Source organism: Cyanistes caeruleus, chromosome 9, assembly GCF_971803275.1.
Source record: "Cyanistes caeruleus chromosome 9, bCyaCae1.hap1.1, whole genome shotgun sequence".
Taxonomy (NCBI): domain Eukaryota; kingdom Metazoa; phylum Chordata; class Aves; order Passeriformes; family Paridae; genus Cyanistes; species Cyanistes caeruleus.
The window spans coordinates 4,425,820-4,452,504 of record NC_141709.1 but is presented as its reverse complement, the minus strand read 5'-3'; the positions used below and the strand labels follow the sequence as shown (position 1 = coordinate 4,452,504).

Here is a 26,685-nt window from a genome sequence, read left to right as displayed (position 1 = left end):
GAAGCAAAGTCAGGCTGTGAACCCTGTGCTGCCTCAGCTGGCACAATTCATGCCATGTGTTGGTAGATCTCTAAGGGACTTTGGTATCTTCCTTACAACTTTTCTGTAAAAGGCGGTTTTGAAACTGGAGAAGGCAGAAAGGTACCTCTCAACCTTTCACCTGCGCATCATGGGCTGAGTGTACCAACAACCAAAATATTACTAACAAGTGGAAAGAAATGTAAGATGGGGACAGGATGGAAAGGACCTTAAGATCATCCTATTTCTGTGGTGAAGGCAAGGGAGGAACCAGCACAGAGATGCTGATCCAGCTGAAGCACCTGATTAGAAAAATCCACTTCAAGGGGGCATTTCTGAACAGATGGATGCAAGTGGACACAATGCATTTATCAAGGGCAGAGAAGAGCTTATCTTAAGCAAGGTGTGAAAGAACAGGACCTTATGAAAAGATGCTCTAGCTTTGTGGATGGTTAAGAGAGAACCTTAAAAGAAAATAAAAATGTTAACCCTGAAAAAATATAGACTTCCAGTGAAAATTACATTGCTTCAACAAGTTATGCTGGCTTTCAGCTATTCTGCATACAGAGAAAGGAACTGAAATGTGTATATAATGAATAGTATAGTAAATCAATTTACTTCTTTTATATCTATTTATATTTATTCCTCTATATCTTTTATATTTTACTGCCTTTTATAGCTCAAATATTAAGTACCAATACTTCCTCCCTAACCATTTTATGAATTGCTTACCTCATCAAGTCTTAAACTATAGCTATATACATATATAAACACAAAAATATAGACACATATATAGCATCAAGCTCCATCAAATCAGCAGATAAAATGAGAGCATATATAGAAACAGCACTTCTGTTCAAATACAGTACAAGACTGCATGGGGCATGAAATGCTCAGAAGTCTTGGCTCTTCTATCCTTGAATAAATCACTAAGTAAGTAATTGAAACAGTTTTCAAAATTTGAAAATCCTCTTAGCATGTGAGCAAGCCAAGGCAGGGCTAAGACAGCTTTCTAAAATTGCCCACTACACTGGTCACTGAATTAGTGTTTAGCCCTGTGGACTGCTCATTTTTATTCCTACTGGGGGCAAGCAAGAGTGGTCAAGTCAGTGTGCCCAGTTCCCTGCTTTTCCTTTTTTTTTAAGTAGTACTCAAGAAGTCAGTTTTGACTCTTCCTTTATTAATTTTATAGCCTATGAGACAACTCATGCTATTCTAAAGTCACGTTCCTTTTTCCACAAAATGAAATTAAGCACGACTAGCTGAAGCTGATAGAGAAGAAAAACCTTTGTGTCCATCATAACACATTAAACATGACTTGTACTATATGGAGTATGAAAGTAGACACTCATTTCTTTCCTCTGATTATTTTCAGGAGATCAGAAACAATGTCTTTCAAGATTCCAGTATTTCTTTTAATATGCCATTTTTCCCACATGTATTTATGACTGAAAGATTAATTAAAATTCCGTTGTGGGAAATAATTTCCATCAGTTCAATTACCCCATGTAATTGTTTCAGCAATCATAGTATCAATTAAATATCCATTTTAATTTTTATTTAGAGATTCAATTACCAAACATCAAGCAGATGTAAACACTTCCTTCAGTACAAATACCATTTTATTCCTCAGCATCCTCTAAATCATAGAAACACACATGCAGTCCTTTAAAACCTCCATGAAACTTCTAGGGCTTCCTAATGCTTCTTTCACAACGCACTTGCTGAAGACAAACCCCATTTTTGTTGGATTTGGGTGTGGAGATAGCGACACTCCCACCTGCTCCTACCCCACATGCCCTCCATCTCCAAAAGCCTTCCTTGATTTATCTGTGCATTATCCCTCCTCTGTCTTTCAGGTGGCAAGGAATCCCAGTTATCTATTTATCAAGAACTCTGTTTCATGGTGCTTTTACAGGTATATTTTAATCAGTGGCTCATCCATTTGGAGCTAGCGCTCTCATCTTTCCCTAGAGCCTTTCCCACATAGTCCCACTCATTCAAATGCTGCTAGTAGGTATTGTCATTCAACTATTTTTACATGTAATTCACTAAACTTCAGAGAGATACCTGTCAAGCAAGTCAATATTTTACACTCCAGCTTGAACCCATTTTTGTATTCAAAATGCAAGTTTATTTTTTGCCTCCTAAGAGTTACAACCAAAGTAGAACCAATCTGGAAATGAGAACACCTGAAAGAAACAGCAGACCAGTGGTTGCAAGAATGATCAACCTATCTCTTAGAGTCCAGAGAGAACAAATGTTGTCAGAACAACTAGTTACAAGTGCATTAAAACTCCCCAAGGAGAAAGAAAATGCAGTGTCAGTTAAACATTTATAGGCACCTCTGAGTTTTAGTTACTGTATGCACAGCACAATACAGCTTCCTCCCTAAAGACACCTGCTCTGCTCTCAGATCTTTGTGTTATCACCAAGAACCATTTAATCTAAGTGAATAAAAAGCTCATCGTGCCTTCCCCACTGACTACTTCAAAAAAATAAAAACGTTAACAGCCATCTTTGCCCAGCCTAGGAAAACACGAGCCCACCCACAGGGATTGTAGCTGGAGCTACGGGAGCACTCACAGCCACAGCTTTACAGCACGCTTCAGGTAAAACCAGTTAAAATTCCCAGTACGGCTTTGTAGTATTTATAGAACAATATTATAAATCAGAAAGAGCAGCTCTCATCATGTTAACGCATTGAGAGTCCCACAGCAAGCTCTGCCTGGTTGCCTTAGCGATCCAAATAAACACTGAGCTGTAGGAGAAGGGATTACAGGCGACCCCACCCCTAATCAGTCACAGATGCGTTAATTACCCAAAACAGCCTCGCCCCTGATGAGGCATATATCCAATAAAGATAAGAGTGGTAGAAGGGGTGGGTTGGCTGGTCAGGGGAGGATCTTGAGGAAGGATACTGAGGAAGAGGATACTGAAGGAACGATCTAGAAGGACTGGGCAAACAGGGATAGAGAGTCACTGCTGTGAGGTCAGTCTGGGTCTGCAGTGACAGCTGACTGTTGGAACCTGCAGTCATAGTCCAGCTAGGTAAAAGCCTGCAGTCAGAGGCAGCAAGGGAAACCTACAGTGGGAGCTTGCTGTAGCCAGAGTCAGTGAATAGTTGGAGTCAGATTTTGAATTGTGGAGAGGAATAAAATGAGGACCCTTTTTATGCTGTGATAAACAAGAAGTCTATGTCTCAGCTAATTTCTGGCTACTGCAACACTGGGCAACTTCTTTTCCTGCCTTAACTCTGATAGAGGCACCCACATTAAAAAGTCAGGCTGGGGATGACATTGACACATCATTGTGGCACTTGAGAAGTTTTACTCAGACATTTTAACTCCAAAGACACTTCAGTCTTGGGCACAGCAGCCAACCTCACATCTTTGGGGGGGAGGGATAAGGAATAAAGGAAGGAAGAAACAATATCCCTTTGCCCCAGAATCCCTTTTACCTACCTGCACAGCCAAAAGCTAGGTGATACCTAGAAGATGGGCTGAATTTGACACAACACACGTTAGCCTTGGCCTCAATGCTTGCGACTGAGTTGTCCAAGTTGGTAGACCACAGTTTCACTAGAGAAAGGGAAAGAGACATGAATAAACAAAAAACAACAAAAACACAAACTTCATCTGAAAGGCCTAAAATGTAGTAATTTCATGAATAAGATTCTGGAAAGCCTCAGTTGCTAAGATGTTAGTGAGCCTAAAGGGTCAGTTTGCACTGGTGGTTGCTAAGTTGGAGAATATTCTCAAGTCCACATTGTAAATATCCTGCTCACCTCTGTACACTCAGGAGATGCCAAAAGTGTCCATCTTCCACACCTGAGACCATCAGAGCAGGTGACTAACCACATGCTATAATCTCAGTGCTTAAGGTTACTGCAGTGCAGATTCATACAACCAAGGACAGGAAGGCTTACATCCTTTTTTGTTCCTTTTTGCTGTGCTGGGATGCAAGAACTCCGAGCTCCACAGCAAAATTGCTTTGCACAGAATAAATGTACCTAATTGTATGCACAGTGAGGGAGAACAACTTGTTTTATTCTTAAGAAACTGGCACAGACAGGAGAGAAATCAGTATGCAGGCTTCCTATGATGCAATAATCCCTTCGTACAAGAACTTTACTGTTCTATGAGAGTACCACATGACACTGATTAAACCATGTGCTAGAAGGAGCTCTTCCCCCAAGCACTCCAGTGCCTCAGAGAATGACCAACAAAAAACACCAGGACTATTCAAAATACAGCCTTCCCCACCTGCCAGTTCAAGCACCATTTAACCTTAAGATCAAGAGTGCCAGGTGGTCCCCACATAGTTAATCTTATTATTAAAAGCTAAACAACACACTGCCTCTAGCCCAGCTGAAGAAGCAGCAGATTGGCAGCAAGCCCCATTGGTGCCTACAAGGCAGAAAAGACTTAAACATTCTCCCCTCCCTATTTTCTTGGTGAGTGGATCAAGCTGTACTTGAGTATCACAACAATCTGAGGCTGGAAGCAGAGCAAGCTGGAACCAATGTTGAACGTGCAGCTGCTACATGAAGGGTTAATCCCCTCAAAAGTTCCCCTTGAGCTGCCCAGGCTTGTTCAGATCTGTGGCCAACAGGTCCTCCAGCCTTACTGAATGATTACTTTGGAGGTGAAGTGAGCAAAAATGGCAAAACAACAGGAAACTTGCAACCCACTGTGATCAATACATGAGAGATCAGCAGTCTCATGGTGTGTCCCCTACCCTCTGAGGAGTCCTCTGTGTCACCTCCTGGTCAGCTGTTCCCAGGGACTTTGAGGAAGAAGCAAGGTTTCCATGTGGATTATCCATGTTTCAGAAGGCAAAGGGAAAGGAGGAACACAGGCAGGTTGGTTCTACTGTGCTTTTTAATAGTTTGGCAAGTAATGAAAGCAACAAGATTGGGCTATTTCTGACTGTACAAGGATGGAGGAAACAGCACTGCTCAGAGCACACCAAGGAATCATTGTAAATACAGCACTCTGAGGATATCTGGCAGCTGCCTGGAACCATCAGAAAGCAGCACACACAGACACCAGCAGAAATACAAACCCCAGTGGAATAATCTATTTTCCCAGAAGCATTATGTAAAATTCAATGAAAACAGCACCCAGCCTGAGGTTGGTTTTCAGAAATAAATCCATTCTCATTGATCAGAACTATAATATTCGCCCTAAACACCTGGCTACATTTTAAAATGAAATAAAAGCTTTGCAAGCATGGCTTAAGAAGCTCTCTTCTCCCAGGCAAGACTGGATGACAAAGCTTCTCCAACATGTTCTTGACTTGGGGGCAGAGTGGAACAGGACCAGGGAGGAATTCTTCAAAACAAGAAAATATTTACATTTTGCTTAAATGAACAAACACCAGGAGATGAGTAGTCTAAGTTCTTGTGGCAGCAAAGGCCATCAAGTTCATGGATGAAATAAGAAACAAATAAAACATCTTCATGAGAGGACAGTGTCAGCAGACAATACCAACTTGAGGAGTGTGGGGTGGATACATGATGTCAAGTTCAGAGCAATACTCTGCTGAAATCTAGTATTAAAAGAATACAGGCTTTTTTTTAAGCTTTCCACCCAGTTATTTAAACCTGCATACAAAGCAGCCAAGTCTCTCCTTGACACCCCCCAAGCAAACAAATGGCCATCTGGTCCCAGCTTTGTAGCAAAAGCTAATTGAGGGCTCTGTTTCAGCTTGGCTCCTTTTTTCATTCAAGCTTGTAGGTCATAAGCTGAGCTATTTAATCTGGTGAAGAGACAACCCATGTGCTCAAAGTCATCATAATACTCGCTACAACTGACAGGTGCAGATTAGAGCCTGCAATTTCTGTGATCTAACTGCTGTGAGATATGTCGGGCTCCAATTATATCTTAGTCAGTACCATAAAAAGGATAGATGGAACATATAACAACACATAATGAAACATGTCAAGTTTTACCTAGAACTGCCCATTATTTTTTAAAAAGAACTGACAGGTTAATAAAGCATAATTCATAAGGGTAGAGTTTATTTGCTGTAGCTTTCATCGGTTTTGCTGAGGTCGAGGCAGTAATTATACAACACAGATGTCTTGGTAACATCTAGAATTGTGTTGATGAGACAAGCAACCATCTGAGATTGACTATTTCTGAAACACATGTTCTCAAAGCATATTTCCTCTCATTCTGCAGCTGCTGATAGACATCTTTACGTGGCCAAAAACCTACCCCTAACCAAAGTACTAAAAAGATGCCTCCAGAACAGTTTTTTCAGTTTAAAATGTTTAGATCTTTCCAAGATGTTTTTTAGTTGGAGCTTTACAACAAATGCTGTTTATAAGTTTATAAATTAATTTTCCATGCATCAGTTCTGTGTTTAAACACTGACTAAAAGAGGCAGAAGCCTGTACTACAATAGCTGAAGGTGTTGATGTTCACTGCTGGTACACAGAGTGAGGATGTTTCATCCAGCCCGTCACTTGTGAATTCTTATCTGCTCATGTGACAAAGAGCCTGCTGCTACTCTGGAAAAGCTCTAAGCCAGGAATAGGATCTTGCTACCAGAAAATTCATTTGCAGAGATTAGCAGAATCCTTAAGAAAGGAGAAAGCTGCTGAATTGTCCTGCTAGGCAGAATTTTGGATCCACTGCCTTGTGCAGGGGTCAGGAAGGTGGTGGCAATGATGACTGTCAGTAGGCAGTGACTGCAGGGTACTTGCATAAGACCCAGATTTTATTGTCAGTAACTATCAGCATCACCTTGAGCTTTCCAAGGCACTCCCACCAAATGAATCTAACATCTCCACAAATCTCCAGAAAATTACTGAACATTTTAGCCAGAAAAATTACCAAACTGAAGGCTCAACTTGATATTCTGAGAACAATAAATACTTACACCTCAAGTCAACAGAAGCTGAAGGAATGAAATATCAATGAAAATGAAGTCACAAACAATTCTGAGGAAGTTGGAGGAGCAGACTCAGAGCTGCAGTTCTCAGGCCATTTCTCCTCTGTAGAAGACTTTTCTTTTTTTTTTTTTTTAACTCTGTGTATCTGTGTTGCCTTGCTGAATTAAGGGGCACTATAAAAAAAAAACCATATCTGCAGGACTAGTACCAGGGTCTCATTTACCAGTGCAACATGGAAATTACTTTCCTTAGATGTAATGAGACAGATGCCTGCACTCCTCCTTGCCATGAGATAATAAAAAGTAACTATTGCTACAAACTCAGAGCTCTCAGGTGCTCCTGTTCTATCCTACCTCTCAATTTTGAGCCAGGAATAATGAGGGAACTACAGATGTAAAACCAGAAGTCTTCCTTCAGTAGAATTTATCAGTGGTCCTTCTATCTTCTTGAGTTTCAGAGAGCTTCAAAACAAAGCCAGAGCAGAGAAACATTTGATCACTCCCCAAAAAGCTCTATCCCAATAAAGACAAATTCTACCCAACAGAGCATCACAAAATACTTCACTTTCTCTCATCTGTTAACTTTACTATGGCCATAAAACTACACCCCCAATGTGGAACAGACAGCTGTAAATCATTAGCTAAGTATATTAGCTCCAGGCCTGTCCTGGTACTTTGATGGCATCATTCTGCCTTCACAAAGTTGATCTTTTCTTCTCCAAGAGCAGAAATTCACCCTTTCCTACTTACATGAGTATCACAGCTCCTGCCATTATTATGTGCATAAAAGAATTTAAATTAAGAGTGCCTACTCCCCAAGCTGCTTGTAGAACAAGCAAACACTAATTTTGCTCACTGCTGTCTAGTTAAGAGTGTATCTTTGGGTCCCTATAGACATACACAAGTACCTTTGCCCATAGAAAAGGAGAGGGCATAACAACTGTAGATAAAAGTGAAGGGTTTGTACACACAGTAGTTATTCTAAGTACAATAATGCTTTTATGCTGTCATTATCTGCTATGAAAGTAAGAAGATCTTCCACAGATAAGCATATTCTGGATAATCTTCATCTAACAAGATGGACATTGCAAGAACCTGGGGCCCAAGGATGCTACTTCTAATTATAGGAAAATAATTTTCTGCCTAATAGCACGCTGTTAGCATCCCTTTTGCAGTGCCTGAGCCCTGGCAAAGAGAGCTGAAAAAGCACAGGATTTTTCATTTGTAAGTACCTTCTCCAACACATGCCTACTTTCAGAATTAGCTTCTGACTTGAAAAGACCGAGGAGAGATAGGCAGATACACGGGCAAGAGGAAAGAACTGGCAAAGCTGTCCTGTTTTTGCTAGCTTGTCCTGATCACTTGACAGGAAAACGTGATACTTGTGCTTTGTGGGGAAGAATGATGAGATTAGCTCTGGAAAGCCCAGTGTGGTCTCAAAGAAGCAGAGAAATAAAAGAGGACAGAAAGAGAAGATAAAGGATCTTTCCTACCAGACACTCTACTTGGCCAAATGTGCATTAGTGTGTATTAAAACTGGCCAGAACTCGACCAAACAGTTGTGAACATAAGCAGAAGGACAAAATTTTAAGTTAGGCATGTTTGAATTAAGACACTTGTCATGAGTGTTACTATTCCCTCACATTTAATCCTTTAATTGTGATCACTCAGATGGAAGATGGATACTACAACATTAATGTGGACATTTTTCTGCTCTTGCTTTGTACCTCAAAATCTTCTAAAATCTGTGCTAAGACTCCATTTGTCTCTGGAGGGCTCTTTATATATGCAAATCACAGGCAAGTCATGGTAAAAATAAAGGATAAAATGTTCCAGCCCAGTTTTATCCACCAAAACCCCAATACACCTTCAAAAGACCTTTGTGAATTGAAATGCGGGTTATGTGTATCTGCAGGCTTTATTACAATAATTTCTAAGTAAACAGCACACTTTTAGAGACAATTACTGAAGAAGTGAACTGTTAAACTGAAGACAGAAGCTCTGCTTGCAGCTGGGTTTTGCAAAACTGGACACCTCGTTAACATGCTAATAAATGCAGATCTACCTGGCAGATCAGCTTTTTATATGCATGGCTAGAATGGGGAGCACTGATGAAGAGCCTGTTAATTTACAAGGTGAATATTCACTCCTGCAGCATTTAAGCATGTAGAAAACACACCTGTCTTCCACCAGAGAAGGAAGGGGAAATTTATTGAAAACATTTTAAACTCACCTTAAATATAAAATAATCATTCAAGTCTTGTAAATGGAATTATCAGCTTCAGGAACTGTAGTGACAGGAGAAGTGGAATGGCTTCATACTGCCTGAAGGCATATGGGATATTGGATATTGGGATATTGGGAAGTAATTCTTCCCTGAGAGGGAGGGGAAGCCAGGGCACAGGGTGTCCAGAGAAGCTGTGTCTGCCTCATCCCTGGAAGTATCCAAGGCCAGGCTGGACAGGGCTTGGAGCAACCTGGGATAGTGGAATGTGTCCCTGCCCATGGCAGGGGCTGGAAAAAAAATGAACTTTAAGGTTTCTTCCTACCCAAACAATTCTGTGATTGCCAAATGGAATTGATGAACATTAGTTTCTTTTGGAACAGCATTTAAAAGCTTTTTTGGAAGAGCGGGAGCAACTTACCAAGTTTAGCACTTATGAAAAATTAATTTACCATTTCAAAGCAAATCATGAAGAGCTCTGTCCAGAGCTCTGTCAGCCCATCTGAGAGGAGTGATCCCCATTGATTAGGAAAGGAACTTTTAAGCTCTTGCTGTTAAATAACTCTGATTTGATACTGTAAACACATTACAGATAAAACTCTCATTCATTAGTGATGAAGAATACTACTGTCCTCTTCTTTAGGAGCTTCCTATATCTTTTCAGTAGAGGAACATCTTTTTACCACCATGTGGTAAATAGCTTGGCATAAGGGCTCTCCAAAAGTGCTTTGCCAAATGGACTCTGGAGTGTGGAAGGCTGGGAGCTGCTCCCATCACTCCTCAGTCCACCATCCAACTCCTTAAAGTTCCAAGAAACAGTCTTTAACATGCAGAGCTACAGGTATAAGAGAGCAGCAGACATTTCTTAACTGCTGCTGTTTTACTGACAGCCTCATTTTTGAAATATAAATACATGCTGCTCTTTTGAAAGGCCCTATGGCTTTAACTCAACAAGTTTAACAGTGTTAAAACACATTTTGGTTTGTTTGGAGTTCAGGAGAATGTTAGGTGAGAGTACATTATACAAAAAAAAAGTGAAGCAAGAGCCCTTAATCCAAATAAAGCCTTTCCTCCTCTAAGATCCAAACAGCTCAGTAATATCTTGCCACATCACCACAGCAATTACAATACTGAAGGCAGCTGAGGAATCAGCTACTTGAAATAGCACTTCTTTGTTCTTCCAAGAGAACACATAGAGCCTAAGTCTTCTGCACTGAGATTGAAATAAAATAGTACCTTTGGCATCATCAGAGCCTGAAGCCAATAGCTTAGGGTCCATCAGGTTAAAGTCAACGCTCCAGCACCTTTTCTCATGCTCCTGTTGAGAGAAACAAGAACAATATTGAAAGGTAGTGAGTTGTAATATGATAAAACAGTAAAGGAAAACACACATTTGGTATAATCTCCAGGTCAGCAGGGACCTGGAGAGAAAAGCTTATTATGTTTAGCAGTTTTTTGAAAAAAGTATATTTTCTCCCAATCAGACCAATCCTATCAATATGCTAGACATGCCAGGAGAGCAGAAAACACTAGAATGGCTTTTTAAAAAACAAAAACTGATTTCATTTTCACTTGGAAAGAAAAAAATATTTCAGGATATACACATTAAAAACCTGGTTTTGCAGCATGATTTAGCTGGCTGTGGTTTCACCATGTGCTGCTGCTTATCCTAGATTGTAGTTGCAGCTTTCAATATTAATAAGCAACTTCTCAGTATTTCCCAATACTGACAAGATGCCCATTTCAAACAGCACCTCTCTTGAAGTCCAGGAAATCTGTACCTTCCAGCTGAGCTATTAAATAAATCTCCTGGTGTCTGTTTTACCACTCAAATAAATATTATTAAAAGACTGCACACTTCTCCTCAAAATACAGAAGAGCTGTAATTGCTATGCTGGCACATCCCACATGGAAGCAGAACATCGCATTGAATAAAATCTGAAATTCAGTCAAAGCCTTTGTTTAAAGCCTTCACACAAGACAAAAAGCTCATGAGGATGAAGTCACTAAAGGGTTTCAGTACATGCAAAGCAGATGTCAATGCTTCTATGCAAATCCAAATAAAAAAATTCAAGTAATCTGATAGGAAGCAAAATGAGTTTGTTTTAACATAAGCAACAGCTGGTCATCTCTAGGTTCATTATTCAGCCTAATAAAGAAATGCAAAATGTATTTGAGAGGAAAGCAGACTAGATTTATTCTGTCTAGTATAATTTATCTTTTATTAAGATATGCAAAGGATTAATAAAAACAAGCATTATAAAATGGCTAAAAAACAATGAAAAAGTAAACAGGCCTAAATAAGAACTAAAACTTAGGTTGAAATGTCAAGGAGTCTGCAGTTCATCCATTATCACTGACCAGTTTGAATGGACAACACAACAGCCTGCAGCACTTCCAGCCTCTTCCCAAACACTACAGCCCTTTTTCTGCCTCCTTGTTCTAATCACAAGCTTCACAGAAGCCATTAGACAGAACCACAATGTTTGAGTTTCACGAAGAAACAAAACACCAGAAACCTCTGACACAGGTCTGGCTGTCGAGCTGAGCGTGCTGCGTGGGGAAGGAACTTCTCTGTTCTGCCTTGTGCTCCCTTCTCCAGCCTCACCACTCAAGTGTGCATTTTACACTTCTGCTTCACAAACACCTGTGCTGGCAATCACTGCAGAGTTTTATAAAAGGCTTTTGACAAAGACTGAAGTGGAACAGGTGTGGAGAGACAGAGGCTTCTAAAGAAAGGCGTGACAGCTTCCAGGAACTGATTTCTCCCTGTGCAGATTCCCTGCCCGAGAGCAGCAGCAAGAAAACATCAACTGCCTCAACTGTGACAGGAAGACAGAGCTGCCTCCCTTGGAGGACTACAGCTCAATAAAGCTGTGTGGATGAGACATATTTACCAAATGGGAGGAACATCCATTTCACCCCGTGGAATGGAAAAGCCTTTTCCTGGACTAGGAGCAGAACCTCAGACTCAGCGCTGCTCTCCCAGCACAGTGCACATGACAGGAAATGTTGCTCGCTGGTTTTGTGTTACCTGGTAGACCTTGGATCTCTGTCCTGTGAATCCATCCCAAAGGATGACGGTGCCTTCATAGTCACTGCTGGCTAGCAGGTTCTTGTGGTAACTACTCCAGCTGATACAGCTTAAAAAGAGCAAGGCCTGGTCAGTCTTAGAGGAAATCATAATGCACAATACAAAAATCACTCTTACAATACATCAGGCAATGAGTATCTTTGCAAAGCACGCAGCATCTTCAGCAAACCACCCCAGTGAAAAAAACCCAAACCCCTTCAGAAATAGAACAAATGTTATTCCACAAACAAAAAGCAGAACTTTATTGACTGAAGAGACATTTCCCCCTTGATATGAAGGGCTAGGGTCTAGAATTTTTTAAAAATAAATTCATCTCAAGAACTATGATTTTTTTTTTCTGTTTGAATACCACACAAATTCTCAAGAGCTCAAGGTTCAACTCCTTAACCTCTTAGCAACAGATGCTACTGTTATTATTACCATAAACAAATTATTATTATACCATGATTACTTACCTAAGAGTATCTGTATCTGTAAAATGCATAGACACATGGACAGTAAATCAACCTCTCCTGCAGCACACATCTAATGTTCTATATATGTACCTATGTGTACATGAAAGTTTGACTTCTGAGAAACTACTTCCAGCTTTCTGTAAATGCTAAAAAAGCCTTTCTGTCCAGGAGAGAACAGCAGTTTGTTTGCTATGAGTATTTTAGGAAATGTTTCTGTTCAAGAACTGGAAAATATTATCACACAGGTTTTTATTTCGAGCGGAACTGAGGGGCTGTGCAAAACAAAATTATAATTCCACTGGCAATCTCTAACGATCAGCAGAGAAAACAAGAGCAGAAACACTGCCAAGTCACACTCATAGCATTCTGGCATTATGCCTCCACTCTGACTCCCAAAAAAATGTGACAGAGGTAAGAAAATTTGTAATACTAGTTCACCAATTTTTGGACCATCTGGCAAAGAAGCATGCCAGTTGGTATCAACTGTGATGCAGGCAGCAGAAGCTGAACTGACAGATCCCATTCATGCAGGTCCTCGAGCAGCTCTGACACAGATAACTAGATCATAGTAGCCTTGGGGCCAAGTTTTAGCCAACAATATAAACCAGAAGTCCACAATTCTGTAACTTTTTTGTACTGCTTTGATCAGTGAAGCTACACATTGAAATATGATGTAGATACATGGATACTGATTCAGGAATATTATACCCTGCTAAATTCTTGGTTCCACTATACACTTGCATCCTGTTTTCCTTAATAATTTACACACAGATGAGGAAAAATCCTTTCCCTTTCTCATGGTAGTTAAACATTTATTGTTCCATTAGTTAAATAACAGTAAGCAGCATTGGCATTCTGCTCCTGACTACGGTGAAACTTAACAGCATTCCTTGGTTTTAAAACTTTACATTTAGAAACTTAAAATTTTATTAACCCAATATAAGTCACCATTTTTAACCACCAGCTGCTAAGAGGATGGTTGCAATGATGCAGCTCACAGAGTGATTTCCCTGGCTTCACCTCCTCCATGATATGTCATTAATGAGAAAATGTTAAGTATCCATAAGCCTTGTAGACATGAGAACTGTCCACAAACGCAGCCATCGCTATTTCAGTCCTACTTCCATTAGGTATCCACACAGAAAAACAGGTCTTGAAACCTATGATTTACTAGAAGCCTTATTCTGAGAAGCTTAAGTGGTTCCCTGAGTTCCAAATGGAGTTGGCAGGCAGTGCCCACCAGGACCATGAGGTGAAGGTTTTAGCAGCCCAGAGATAACCACATCTGACATCTGGAGTCATGTTTCCAGGTGGAGCAGTCTCTGATGGAAGCAAAAGCAGTTCAGAGGCCTAGAGCTACGCCACAGTGAGCTGTGGGCTGGGAGCAGTCTCCAGCCAATGGCAGGGAGGTAGATACCACACCACAGGAGACCTTTATCAGTTCCCCCAACCAGATTATCTCAAGTCAGGGCTTCAAGGAGCTTAAAGAAAAAAGGAAATAATCTGTAAGGGAAGCCATCATGTACAAGCAGAGATAGTACAACCCAGAGCCATATCTTAGAAGGCAGTCTCCTATCTGGAAGGCTTTGAGAGGACATCAGACAACATCAACAAGAGAAGAGGGTAAAGGAAGGCTGATGTACTGGCGACACTTTGGGTGGTTCGAGGATGAATGTTCCAGATTAGTTATGAAGAGAATAATCACATAACCACATCTTGTCAAAAAAGAAATCACTCCCGACAATGAAAATTAAGAATTACTGAGTTGGTAGAAAGATGTGAAGGACAAGAGCTTAACAGTTCTACTGAGATGTGATAGATTTAAAATACTTCACTGATGGGACAGATGGAGAAAACACAGTTTCTGTGCCCAAAAGCATGTTCATTAGATCTGGCACAGCAAAGATCCCAATGCAGCCTGATGGTGTTAACAAGGGGTTAACACTCATTTGGAAAGCATTTATAGATAGACTTAGAGGGGAAAACAGGAACTGACAGGTGAAAAATGGTTAGGGATTTGCAGCCACTGAGTAGTTCAATTAACACCTTTTAAGTCACACACACCATAAATCTTTCATTTTTAAGTAATATGATTAAAGGAGCATAATAAGACAAAATCAACTCTGTTCCAGCTCTCTGCCTTAATTCTGCCCTCATCCGCACCCAACTCTCTTTACAAAGTCTGAAACAAGAGCTTTGCCCTTAACATTGCAATACCTGAGCTTCTTTCTAACTTAAATTCTCCAAAGTAAACTTAGTAGAGTGCAATTTAGGGTTAGATCAGGTAGAGGAGAGCTCCCTTTCCAGGCAGTTTTTTAGCAAGTGCTGTCCTTTCACAGAAATCATAGAATGGTTTGGGGTAGAAGAAACCTTAAATATCCCCTCATTCCATCCCCTTGCCCTCCCCTTCCACTATCCCAGGCTGCTCCAAGCCCCATCCAGTCTGGCCTTGCACTCTTTCCAGGGATGGGGCAGCCACAACTTCTCTGACAATCCGAGTTGTACCATCCTCTGAGCAGACAGCTTCCTAACATGTAATCTAAATCTCTCCTCTTTCAGCATGAAACCATTCCCCCTTGTCCTATCACCCTTTTCACCTCTAAAAAATGATTGTAAAAAGTCCTTTGGTTGTATCCTCTAGCATCTGTGACAATCCACACCTGGAAGAAGGCTGTCCTGGATCTGGGATGTTTCTCTTCCATATGGCTTTCCTGGGACCTGCACAGGGTTGAGAACTCACTGCCATGCTCCCCCTTAAGGGAAGCACAGATCTTTCTTCCATGCCCAACACAGGCAATTTTGATGAAGCTTTACAGACATCTACTTTTTTTGTGTTCCCTTGAGATGCTATCATGGGTAATGAATTGAGTAACAAACTCAAAAAAGGCATGAGGGAGCACAGCTGGAGAAGGGCAAAGGAAAGTCAAAAGTGAAATGAACCAAAAACGCAGCTTACATAGTCCTCAAACAGATTAACTATCAAACCCCCAGAAGTTCATAAAAATAACCTTTTGCAGACAACTTTTAGATGGTATGCAGCCACATCCAGGAGAAACTGAAGTATGAAGGCTCTGAGATACGATATAAAAATAACTACCCAGGGCTGACAGAATGTATAATTCACTGGACTAAAAGGCGTTGTGTGATGCCATCTTTTATTTTAAGTACAGTAGCTGTATTTGGTTTTTTTTCAGTTTTTGCTTTGTTCTTTAATCCAGAAAGAGTGATAGTTACACCCCAGAGATTTATCTTATCAGAAGTTCCGATAGCTTTCCTTCCTAGGGGATTAAGCTGGAGAAACTGTAGTTGAAAGCTAATCACCAACCTCCAAAAAGCCCTCCTAACCTCAGCATCTGATCCAGCCACACAGAAATCCTGACCCTGTAAAGATTCATGTGCATCCTTCATTTTATTCAGAGACACAAGTAGGCCAGCTCAGTTAAGTGTTGTCAGTTATGCTGATCTTTCTTTCATGAGACAGTATTTTTATGGCTGATATGTCTCAAAAATCCAGGCTCATGCTACCCAGTGTCACCCACCCCTCTGGCAGTGAGAGTTAAATAAAGTTAAAGCTTTTAATAAGGCACAAATGCCCATGGTCTGATCTGCTTCTGAGCACCAAGTGCTTCAGACCCAATCTGCCACCATGATGGCTGATAGTTTTAGGACTGAAATGTTTTTAAGAGCATGATCTACTACTGCTAAGAACATCTACGTGAATAACAACATAAAACAAATACTTCAGAGATATATGGAATTACATTACTGTGATGAATGTTTTAAAATAAACCCCTTTTTTCCTAATCAATTCAAAGAAAACCTCTAGTATGGTTAAAGACAAATACTTCTGGAAAAAACTTTCATCTTCCTGCAAAGTGAATCAGTGATTCCAAAAACTTGAATTAATGCAAGTTGAAGGCATATTTCCTTATAACCTTTTTAGTGTCAAACATCCTCTGCTCTGGAAATACAGGCATCCAACACAACCAGCTCATACCACTCCAAATCACAAAGAATCTACAATGAAAAAGACCATATGACAAGTTTTTGCTTAATTTAAACTTAATAGCGAGAAGTGTCTGCCATTTTCAAAGCTGACAGCAATACACCCCTGAAGTGCTATTAGGATACAGCAAACACGCATTTGATTTATTGACACCAAAAAATGAAAACTGTAAAATATTAGCAGCCTCCTAAAAAGAACGACTACTGATGCTTTGCTTTTACTGCAATTGACTAAACAGATGCAGCTGATTTTGGAGGTTTGTGGTAACATCTATCACTGAAGTACAGATGCTGCAAACACACGGTGGTGAGCATGCAGAATACAAAACACGGATTTCAAAAGCATGTTTACCTAACCACACTCACACATCACCTGCTGTAGATTAACGAGGTCTAAAGCCAATTTTTTACCTGAATGCTAGATCTCTTTATTTTTCTCCCCCCGTGGCCTATGGCAAAACAACAAATCTGCCTCTTGAATAAATCAGAACAGAGCTGTGGCTTGCTGCTAGCCATTCCTCTTCGTCCTTTCCCATCTCCTACACGGGGGGAGCTGCAGATTAGTGCCTGCCATAGCTAGGGACACAGCAAGTCATAATTAGCTCACAGGGTGCTGTTTATAGCTACTACACAATGCCAGGATTTGTTTCTTGTACTGAAGCTATGAATCTGTAAATGGGATTTTTATGAGGATTTATGTGTCATCTTGTGTTTTTCCTGGAAGCTTATGCCACTGTTGTTCCCAGGGGACGCGATGCACATTTACCAGAAACCCGACACACCGACTTCCTCCCCGTTCTTAAAAATAGGGATAAGAAGGCTTAGCAGATGATGAAAAAAGAATGTATTTAAGAAGCAGGTGGGTGTAAAAAAGGGGGTTGGAAAAGAGGAAGAGACTCAGCTACAGCTGGTACCAGGGCTCAGCTCCAGGAAAGCCTACAATCAATTACTGCTGGCATGAAGCTCAAGCTTTCAGCAGGCACCCAGCTGGCACACGGCAGAGCAGGGCTGGGTTGGAGCCAGCCCCGGCCCAGGCACGGGCTTCCCTTCCCGCAGCTGCTCTGGGCCAGACTTGCTCTTGGCCAGACACAAGTCCTCACAAATGCTGTCACCTGTCTGCTTTTATAAAAGCCCATCACAGCCTCTGCTCCTCTGAAAGCTGAGTCACCAACATCATTGCTAATGATTTATGTTCTGGCATCATTGCTCTGAACAAGGTTAAGCAGGATCAATTTAACCAGGAGAGACATGTCACCGAACCCCATCTGCACACAGACCCCTGCATCTCTGCTGGGAAGAGAAATACCACCCATTTTCTAGAGCAGAAATATGTTTGTCTTTGATATCAGAAGGGGCATGCACAGGTGAAGTCTCTTGAAGAAACTGCACTTTCACCCAAATTAGGACCAACAACTTGAAACTGAGGCTTTTTACAAAGAGCAGGCTCTGCTTGTTTAGATTTTTCTATTACAATATGGGCACATTTTCAGCACACGGCAATATTCCATAATGAAATTACAGCCTTCATCTATAACATCTCCCTCAAGCTATGCCACTTCAGAAAAGCAAGTTATTATGCTGCTCAATCCTGCACCAGCAAACCCCGGCACCGGTGACTGGCAGCACAACTAATGGATATAGCGAGGATGTGTTTGACTGACAGACCAACTTTATTTGTCAAAACCAAAAGCACCTACATGCCAAAGGAAGCCTGATATAATTGGAGGAGGCTGGGGGATAATAAACCCCACCATTTATTTCTTCAAAGGAATGAGAGAAACTAGGGCAAGAAAATGAGAGAGGACCTGATCCTCCTCTACTGAGGCAGTGGGTCAGAGGACAGGGCATTTAGCATTGTCATATATACATAAAATATATACATGCATGAAATTTGAGAATGAGAAAGATCTTGAAAGCAAGCAGCATTTTGGCTGGAGCACAAAGCTGACATGAGACCACTGAAGGCACTAATGTGACTCTCCTCACTAGCAGATGGGGGAGAAGGGAGAATTAACAACTTTCCTAACCACTGGCAGGAGCATCAGGGTAGGACCCCTTTCAAAACTGAAACAGCAAGTTTGGAATTTATTTCAAGGTGTCCAAGAAATACCCAACACACATTGCTTTTCCCCTTCTAATTAAGGCAAAAGGTATTAACTCTGACTGCTTCTCCTATTATTCTGTTGTTCTTTCCACAAAAGTGCAGCCGAATGGTGCAAACTCAGCTATGACTCAGGTAAAAACGCAGAACATTTCACCAGCCCAGCCAAACACAAACATAATCAGTACAGCATATCAATACAAATCACTCTCAGGCTGCTTTTACCCATTGTGAAAAATCTAGTCCCAGGGTCAGCTGCACTTACATCTTTCCCTTCATAAAACAGTGTTATGCAATTCCTGGGAATAATGAGCACAAGCAACACAGGAATGACTGCTCTATCTTTAGAAATGTGTCAGCTACAAAACAAAGCGTGACTTTTATGCTCTAAAATAGGCTCGCAAACATTCTTAATTTTGTTGCACAACATTGTTTTCATGGAAGCTGGACTGTTACATAAATTTATTACTTGCACTTTCATGGCTGCTTTACTGCTTTTAAAATGTAGAGCACCAAATAAAAACAAATTATTTCAACAGCAATGCTGGAGACTTGTATTATAATACTGAATGTTTGATGGCCTGTATTATTTACTTCTGAGCTTTAACAGAATTTTTGAATTAGGATTTTTAAGTTATTTAGCTGGATTAGTTCAGCTGAAGTTCTAACATGGTGGCCTATATTTTATTGGTTTAATATATCTAAAAGAAAAAAAAAAGGGTTGACAGTAATGATAGCACAGCAGCAAAAAAAAAAAATAAAATCAAGACAGGTCTTTTCTTAGGAGCTTTATATTATGAGGCCCAGCAGAACAGTACTTCAGGCAGACAAAAACTCCTAAGTAGAAGGTGCCAGCAAGGAACATTTCCTGAGAACTAGCAACCTCTCAGAAGAATGGAAAGGATCTGGTCAATGAAGAGAAGAAAGCGTGAAGCAATCAGTAACTGTTATGAAGAACTGAGTACAGAGGTTACCTTGAGACAAGCTGTGACTTTACCTGGAGCATATATCCACTGCTTTGAGTGGGTATCCAACAGCATTTGCAAGGAACACAACAGCAGTTTACTTCCCCATTGCCTTTTCTCCTGCACGTACATGGGCTTTGTTACTACCATGGATGAACCCAGCATACACAAGTACCAGTGCTTGTGCCATCCAATCTCCATTAGCTCCTGCATTCCTCCCTTCCCCTCCAATTCCCATAAAGAAAGCAGAACAATTGCTACACATAAACAATCAAGTGGAAAAGGCACACTGAGTTCAAATACAAATCAATGCCTACCTGATTTTGGAATTACAGGTCATTTCATTCTCAGGGTAGTGAATATCCACTGCATCCTGAATGACTGTACCATACTCATAGACTTTAATCTTCTTTGTCACTCCAGCGATGGCAAAGTAGTCACAGTCTCGGTCGAACTCAATACTGAGAAACAAAACACAGGTTGAGAACTCTATGAAACACCCCACACATACTTACCAGGAGGCCATTTTACCTCCTAAACATCCTGGTACAGCAGAGTGGAAAATTTACAATTTGCAGTTTGCAAATACCCAGTTCAGAACACCCTGGTCAGGTCTGGTACACACCCCAACGGTGCAGAGTTCTTGCTCTAAATCACTGTTCTCTAATCCACCCCCCATCAACACACCTCCATTTCTGTGGTAGCACAATCCCCCTCTCACAGCCAGGATATTTGTTCACATGCTCTGGAGGTTTTTCAGTTCAGCCACACCATCTACATTGCATGGTAACCAAAGGTCAAAGCCAACAGCTTGTCCTGGAAACGTGCTTAACATTCCATGGCATGACTGCCCATTGATTCCTCCTGTGTACAACAGCTTCAGGAACTTCTAAGTGCCAATGCAGAGCAAAGCAGTATTTGTGAAAAAACCCTCCTAAATTCCCTGGGTAACAACAGGGGCTTGAAATCAGATCATCAGTACTGTAAAAACAATGCACATTATGACTTCCACTTAGGGTTGCTTGTGCAAACAGAGGCATCTTCCCTTCTTGACCCACAGGGCAAGTTTGTAATAAATATCAATGAAGCTGGAAGTAAAAGCAGTCAACTTACAAGAAAGTTAAGCTACAAATGAGAAATGCCTGAGGTTGTATGTGAAATACATCTAAGAGAACGGCAGGCAGCAGGTTACAAACAGCTAATGTCATTCCTGCCTTCACAGCTTGGAAGGACTTGAGAGAAATCTGCTAGACATCCAGCAGCTGGGGAAGTAACCCTGCTTCCCAGGAGCTTCTGCTTTCCTGCAGCCCATGGCACTACTGGCAGGGCATGTGCACATATACCTACTTCCTTTGAGGCCATCAGCCTCAATGTGACACCTCCCCAGAAAGAGAGTGTGGGCAGCATTTGCCCTCAGTCACAAGGTTTCTATGATCATTAACCAGCTGTCTCCAAGTCTTCTGACTAAGCAATCAATCTGTTTAAAGAAGTCTCTTTTGGAGTTCTTCCACTCACTAATTCATTTCAATCCCTGCTGTCTCTATCACATTCCACACCCCACCCCCCCCCCTTAAGAATCAAGAATGTTTATGAACCAGGGAGAAGTTCTTAATGGCACCAGGGAAAACTGAATTTACACTAATTTCACATTCAAAATCCTGAGAGCAGGGGTATTTAAGGTACCTTTCTATAATTAGAAAGCATTAAACCAATTTCAAGAAGAGAAAGGGCTCTTCAGGCTGCCCCCATAGCTGTAACAGGAAGAACTTTCCATTCCTCAACAGAGCTGCGAAGTAGAAGGCAATGCAATGTTTCCAAGGGAAGAACCAACAGAATTTTCAAGTTAAGGAGATACCATCAAGTTATTTTCAAACTATGAAGCGAAAAGATTGTTGATATGCAGTCTGTTCCCATAAAATATTTCAGTCAAGCAGCTTGAAACTTGGCCCTTTAACTCAGGCACTCAGAGTTCTCCCAGGCAGTGGCAGGAGATGGCCCCACTCACAACTGATTGCTAGAGAACCTAATCAGGTACAGCCTGCAAAACTGTGAGCCTCCAAAATGCAGGGAGAAACATGCTTATGGCTGGGGAATCAAACAAGCATAAGGGATCTACTTAAAGTGGGAGAGGGAAAGAAGTCACTTAAGTATCCAGGCTGCTCTCCCTACTCCCCAAATCTACACTAATCTAAATCACTTTTTATTCACACAGGATGAAAACACCATTCAGGCCTGTCTTGTTTTGTCAGCTCACCCTGTTCTGTGGAAGAATTTTATAATCAAAGCCTCTATAACAATACAACGGATTTACTTGTACCACAATCTTAATTGAACCGCCGTCTCTGCTCCTGCTCGCTGCCCTGTGGATTCAGGTAAAGCACAGCTAAACTGATGGCAGTGATTCATCTGCCTGGATTCAATTTAAACCCTCAGCCTTCTGCTGAAGAAAGAAAAATAATGCATTACAATGTCTGGTAAAAAGCCAAGTTATTAGAACAGAATAGAACCTCCCTCATTTGGGTTGGGTTTGCTTCTCTAGAATTAATTCAATTTTTTTTTTTTTAATAGAGACACGCTGTAGACATAACAAATGAGTATTTCAATATGCCCATAAAAGTTAACACATCATTAAAAAAATAAAAAGCCTTAAGCAATGGAATTGTCAGACCTGTGACCTTCAAACAGCATCAAAGACACTGCAGGGAAAAAAAGAATGCAGAAATAAACCACTACCAGTACAGACAACACACACCTGCACCTTGGCCTCCCATCACCTGTGCTCAGTCCTGGGAGAGACAGCGTTCTCACTTTCTGCCAGTCAGCTTTTTGCCAGTGATTTACAAATAAAAATAGGAACAGTCTAAGTATCTAATCAAGTGGATTATATACCATATAAAACTGTTCCTAATATTTGCAAAGCTCTGTTCATGCCTGGACTAATCAGCATTAGGACAAACAGCCTACTTGCACAGCAACCATTATTTGTATGCTTTTTCTTACAAGTCTTTTAAATACACTTAGTATTTTGCAAGCCTTATTTGCATTTAACTGGCTCGTGGGTATTCCTGTCACTTGCTGCTTGAAGTCTTTGTGTCAATGTAAGTGCCTGCTTATACACAAGCTTATCTATATGAAAATTTCACCAGAGAATTTAAGTTTTGTTTTGTCTTGTCAAAAGACTCAACAGAGCTGGCTCAGAAAGACAACATTCTACTTTGCAGGTAATACATTTACCCAGTCCAAGTCAAATTCTTCATTAGCACAATAACAACATGCAATAAAAGAATAGGAAATAATTAAAACCCCCAGTAAAATTACCTTTTGGACCAGCAGTGGCCCTTGCTCCTCAAAGATGTACTTGTTAAAAACAGTTACCAATTGCTCCTTTTTTTTTAAGCCTGTTTTTAAACTCTACATTTCTGACTGACAAAGACTAACCAAATTTCTATAAGGAATCTTTTGGGGACACATGAACTGATGGGTATTTGAAAGAGCTTTATGAACATGCCACAGAATTACTTAATGAAATTACATTGACAGGATTTTGTTCTAGGGAAAACAGAAGAGAGATATATCTCTCATTCCCAAATCACTGTTGTCTTTCTCCTAAGAAGTTGACAATCAACATCATATGGAAATATCACTAAGAGCTGCTAAAAAGTAAGCACATCCTCAAGGGTTCTGGTTTCTCCACTGCTTATCTTAATTCCCAATCTGTGAGATTATAAATCAATTGCTTTATTTTAATGGTAAAGCCTATGACCTTGGAGAACACTCATAGCTAACAAATAGAATTATGAAATAAATTGCTTCTGAAACATGCCTGGAAGCCTGCTTTGGTGTTGAGGATAGAGCAGCAGGGAAAGAGTAGAGAAGGAGTATTTAGCATCTCTGCCATTGTGTAAAGCCTTACTACATTTGCATCCTGCTGGTGTGTGCAGTTGTTCTCCACATCCCCGGAGGATGCACTGGAGTTAGGGAATGCATACAGATGGGCAACTAAATTGATTAAAGGAATGGAGCAGCTGCCTCACCATAAGGGTTATAAACAAGGCAACAGCAAGACTGGTGTTCAACAAGTCACACTACAACTAGGAGGTACCTGCCAGAAGATTTGATTTGGGACAGATGAGGGTTTCCTCCTGTGCACTTACACTTTTAAGAACCACACACGCGTTTCAGGTAGTAACTCCTACAGAAGCAACCAGTAGCAGAGTGAACCTGACAACAATAATCCATGTACAACTGGTTCATGTACATATTAACAGGTATGTACTGTATCCACTGTTTGAAAACAGGAGAAGGTGGGGCTTCTAAGTGCATTTGCCTTTAACTGCACCACCAGTTACAGTTAAAGGTCTTCAGCCAACTGCTCCTCTCCCCTTTCCATACAGTCTCCGATTGCTACTGTAATCAAAAATGCCTCAGCCCTGACTTGTTACCAAGATCTGTGACTGTAGGAGTTGCCATTTCTACAAAGTAGATGATTCAGTCCCTCTCATGGAACTGTATAATCTATATCTATATATATGTACACACAGACACACACAGAGACATTTTCCTCTCTGGATATACCAAAGCCTTTCTATTCTGTTTCTCCCCAGCCTAATGCTGTTTCTATTTCTGTATCTCTAACATCAACCCCTATCTTGCTGTGGAGTACCATATTTAATGACAACATGGATATATTGTTGGGACTTAATTGGTGAGAAGAATGAGATGCCAACAGCAGCTTTTGTCCCTCACATTTCCTTAAAGTCTTTCTTACTCTGTGCTTCCCCTTCATGGTCTCCAAGGGGTCACTTCTAACAATCCCAAGACTGGCTATCTCTTTCCAGTGCTCATTTTGAGGCATCAAAGCCAAAGATTAGAAATTTAGGTTACAATCCAACACCATAGACACCAGTGCAGACTGTTAAGCATCTGGGAACAATACAGAAATCGGTATTAATATCACACACCTGACAGACTTTTTACAACAGACTGATATTTTAAGTAATTAAGCAAAGTAATTAGTGTCACCAAGTATGCACTGGCATACTAATTAGTTGGTTTTTAAAAACAAAGCTATATTCAGGCATTGAAAGCTGCAGTAAAGCACTCAGATTTTGTGTTCTACCAGCTCAAACCCTAAATTTTGTCACACAAAAACAAAAGCTACTGAAAGTATATGAAGTTTCAGTATCAAAAGCCTGTTTTGCCAAAGCTGTGAGTGGCTGAAATAAAAAAAAAATAAAAAAAATACTGAGGTTTTTCCTCTTTAATAAAGCAGCAGTTCCATTAGTTACTCCCTATTCCAAAGAACCACCTAGGTTAGTGCTTTTATTTCTGAGTCCTTAATCTGTGCCCCAGGGACAAGGACAGACCACCACTGCAGAACATATTTCTTGATTCAAACTTCCAGGCTGCCAAATATTTTCTAAAATATAAACTGAGCAAGCATGTCATGATCCCAGACAGGTTGTCACAACCCCTAGTCAGAATGGACCACTTAAACCTCAATTCTCTCTAAACTGTTATTGGGATAGATAAATTAAGTCTATAAATGAGATTACCACTCAAAGTCATTTTATCAGAGAGCAAACACTTATATCTCTAAGAATCATATTACCTTGGGTTAGATGCGACCCCCAGATCACCCAGAAATTTGCCACATTTGTTCTCTCATCAAGAAGTCATCTTGGCTGCTCTCAGTAGATCAGATTCAAGTCTAATGGATGTCTAATAAAAACCAAGGGACAGGGGACCCCAAGCTATTTCAAACTATTTCTTTGCAACTGTTTGGAATATCCCAGCTGAAGTGGCTCCAGCAGTTACTGAATACACCCAGGGTACCCTTCCCATCACCTCTCTTCCTCCAGGCCCCAAACATCCCATGACAATTCAGTATCCCTAATCAAACCTATTTGAAGCACAAAAAAAGGAGACTAGAAAGTCAGCTCTGTGTGTTAATTAACTTTCCCCCACCATCTGTGAAACGGACTGGGAAGGGTGTTGCTATAGCCCATCAAAGCCTGCACTGCACAGGGAAGGACAGTCCTCAGCTCCAGGCTCCCTTGGAAAGGCAGCACTGCACCAGCCATGCTGCAGTCATACTTTCAGGATTTCTCTTACAGGCACAGTAGCCTGGAGGGCTGTTCTGCTGTTTGAAGAGAGGCATAAAAAGGTACCACATTAACAAAGTAATGTCATTAGACCTAGTTCCAGGCCCATTTCTTGCTTATAAAAATCCTTTTAAGTGTAATGAAATGCCATCAGTTCTAACAGAGACCACTTCATAATACTCCTGTTCCATAAAGAGCTTGTTTAAAGGAGAATTTTGAACTTGAATCGAGGAGATTTGGTGGGCTTAGATCCATCTCACAGCTTAGAAATCAAACCCAACAGAGCTACTTTCATGCTTTGTCATCTCTAGATAAAACGGAGTCATTCTCTTTTCAAACCCAATGAGAGCATATACTATGCTGTGGGATTAATTGAGCTCCTTGCAATAGCTCAGTTTTCAGAACCATGCTCCTCCCTACCTTGCAAAGAAGTTACCATAAACCTAATCTCCTCTAAATACAACCTAAAATATCCCAGAAAGCCATAGCAGGCTTGCTATGGCTTCCCAGTCTTGGCTATAAGACTATAGCTAGAGAAAACCTCTTCTGCTGCATAAGGTTCTTTTTCCATACATGTATTCAGGGCAACTTGGCTTAATTAGCACTAATGATGAGAAAACCTATAGGGAACTGCTGCATTCTGCAAGCAACCAAATAGAAAGCGTATTGATAAAAAGCCACTTTACTGCTGGGTGATGCTCTTCCGCATGTTGAAGAGAAGATGACGACAATCCCAGGGTTTCTATGCCAGATCCACACAAGCACAATGAGCCAAAGCTGCTGCAAGCGACTACCATGCAACCTAATGAGGATTAG

General features: G+C 40.8%; 1 protein-coding gene across 13 annotated transcripts in view; it reads right to left on the bottom strand.

Annotated features, from left to right (window-relative positions):
• COP1 (COP1 E3 ubiquitin ligase) overlaps nucleotides 1–26,685 on the bottom strand; it is a 147,428-nt gene that overhangs the window by 59,397 nt on the left and 61,346 nt on the right. For all 13 annotated transcript variants that reach the window (XR_015273962.1, XR_015273961.1, XR_015273963.1 and 10 more), the window contains 4 exons: nucleotides 20,083–20,226; nucleotides 12,180–12,288; nucleotides 10,382–10,463; nucleotides 3,483–3,599 (listed from right to left, as the gene is read on the bottom strand). Coding sequence is in view for 10 of the 13 variants with exons in the window: in XM_023931699.2 (XP_023787467.1) it covers nucleotides 3,483–3,599; nucleotides 10,382–10,463; nucleotides 12,180–12,288; nucleotides 20,083–20,226 (452 nt within the window). In the remaining 3 variants the exon portion in view is untranslated. The remainder of the gene's footprint in view (nucleotides 1–3,482; nucleotides 3,600–10,381; nucleotides 10,464–12,179; nucleotides 12,289–20,082; nucleotides 20,227–26,685) is intronic.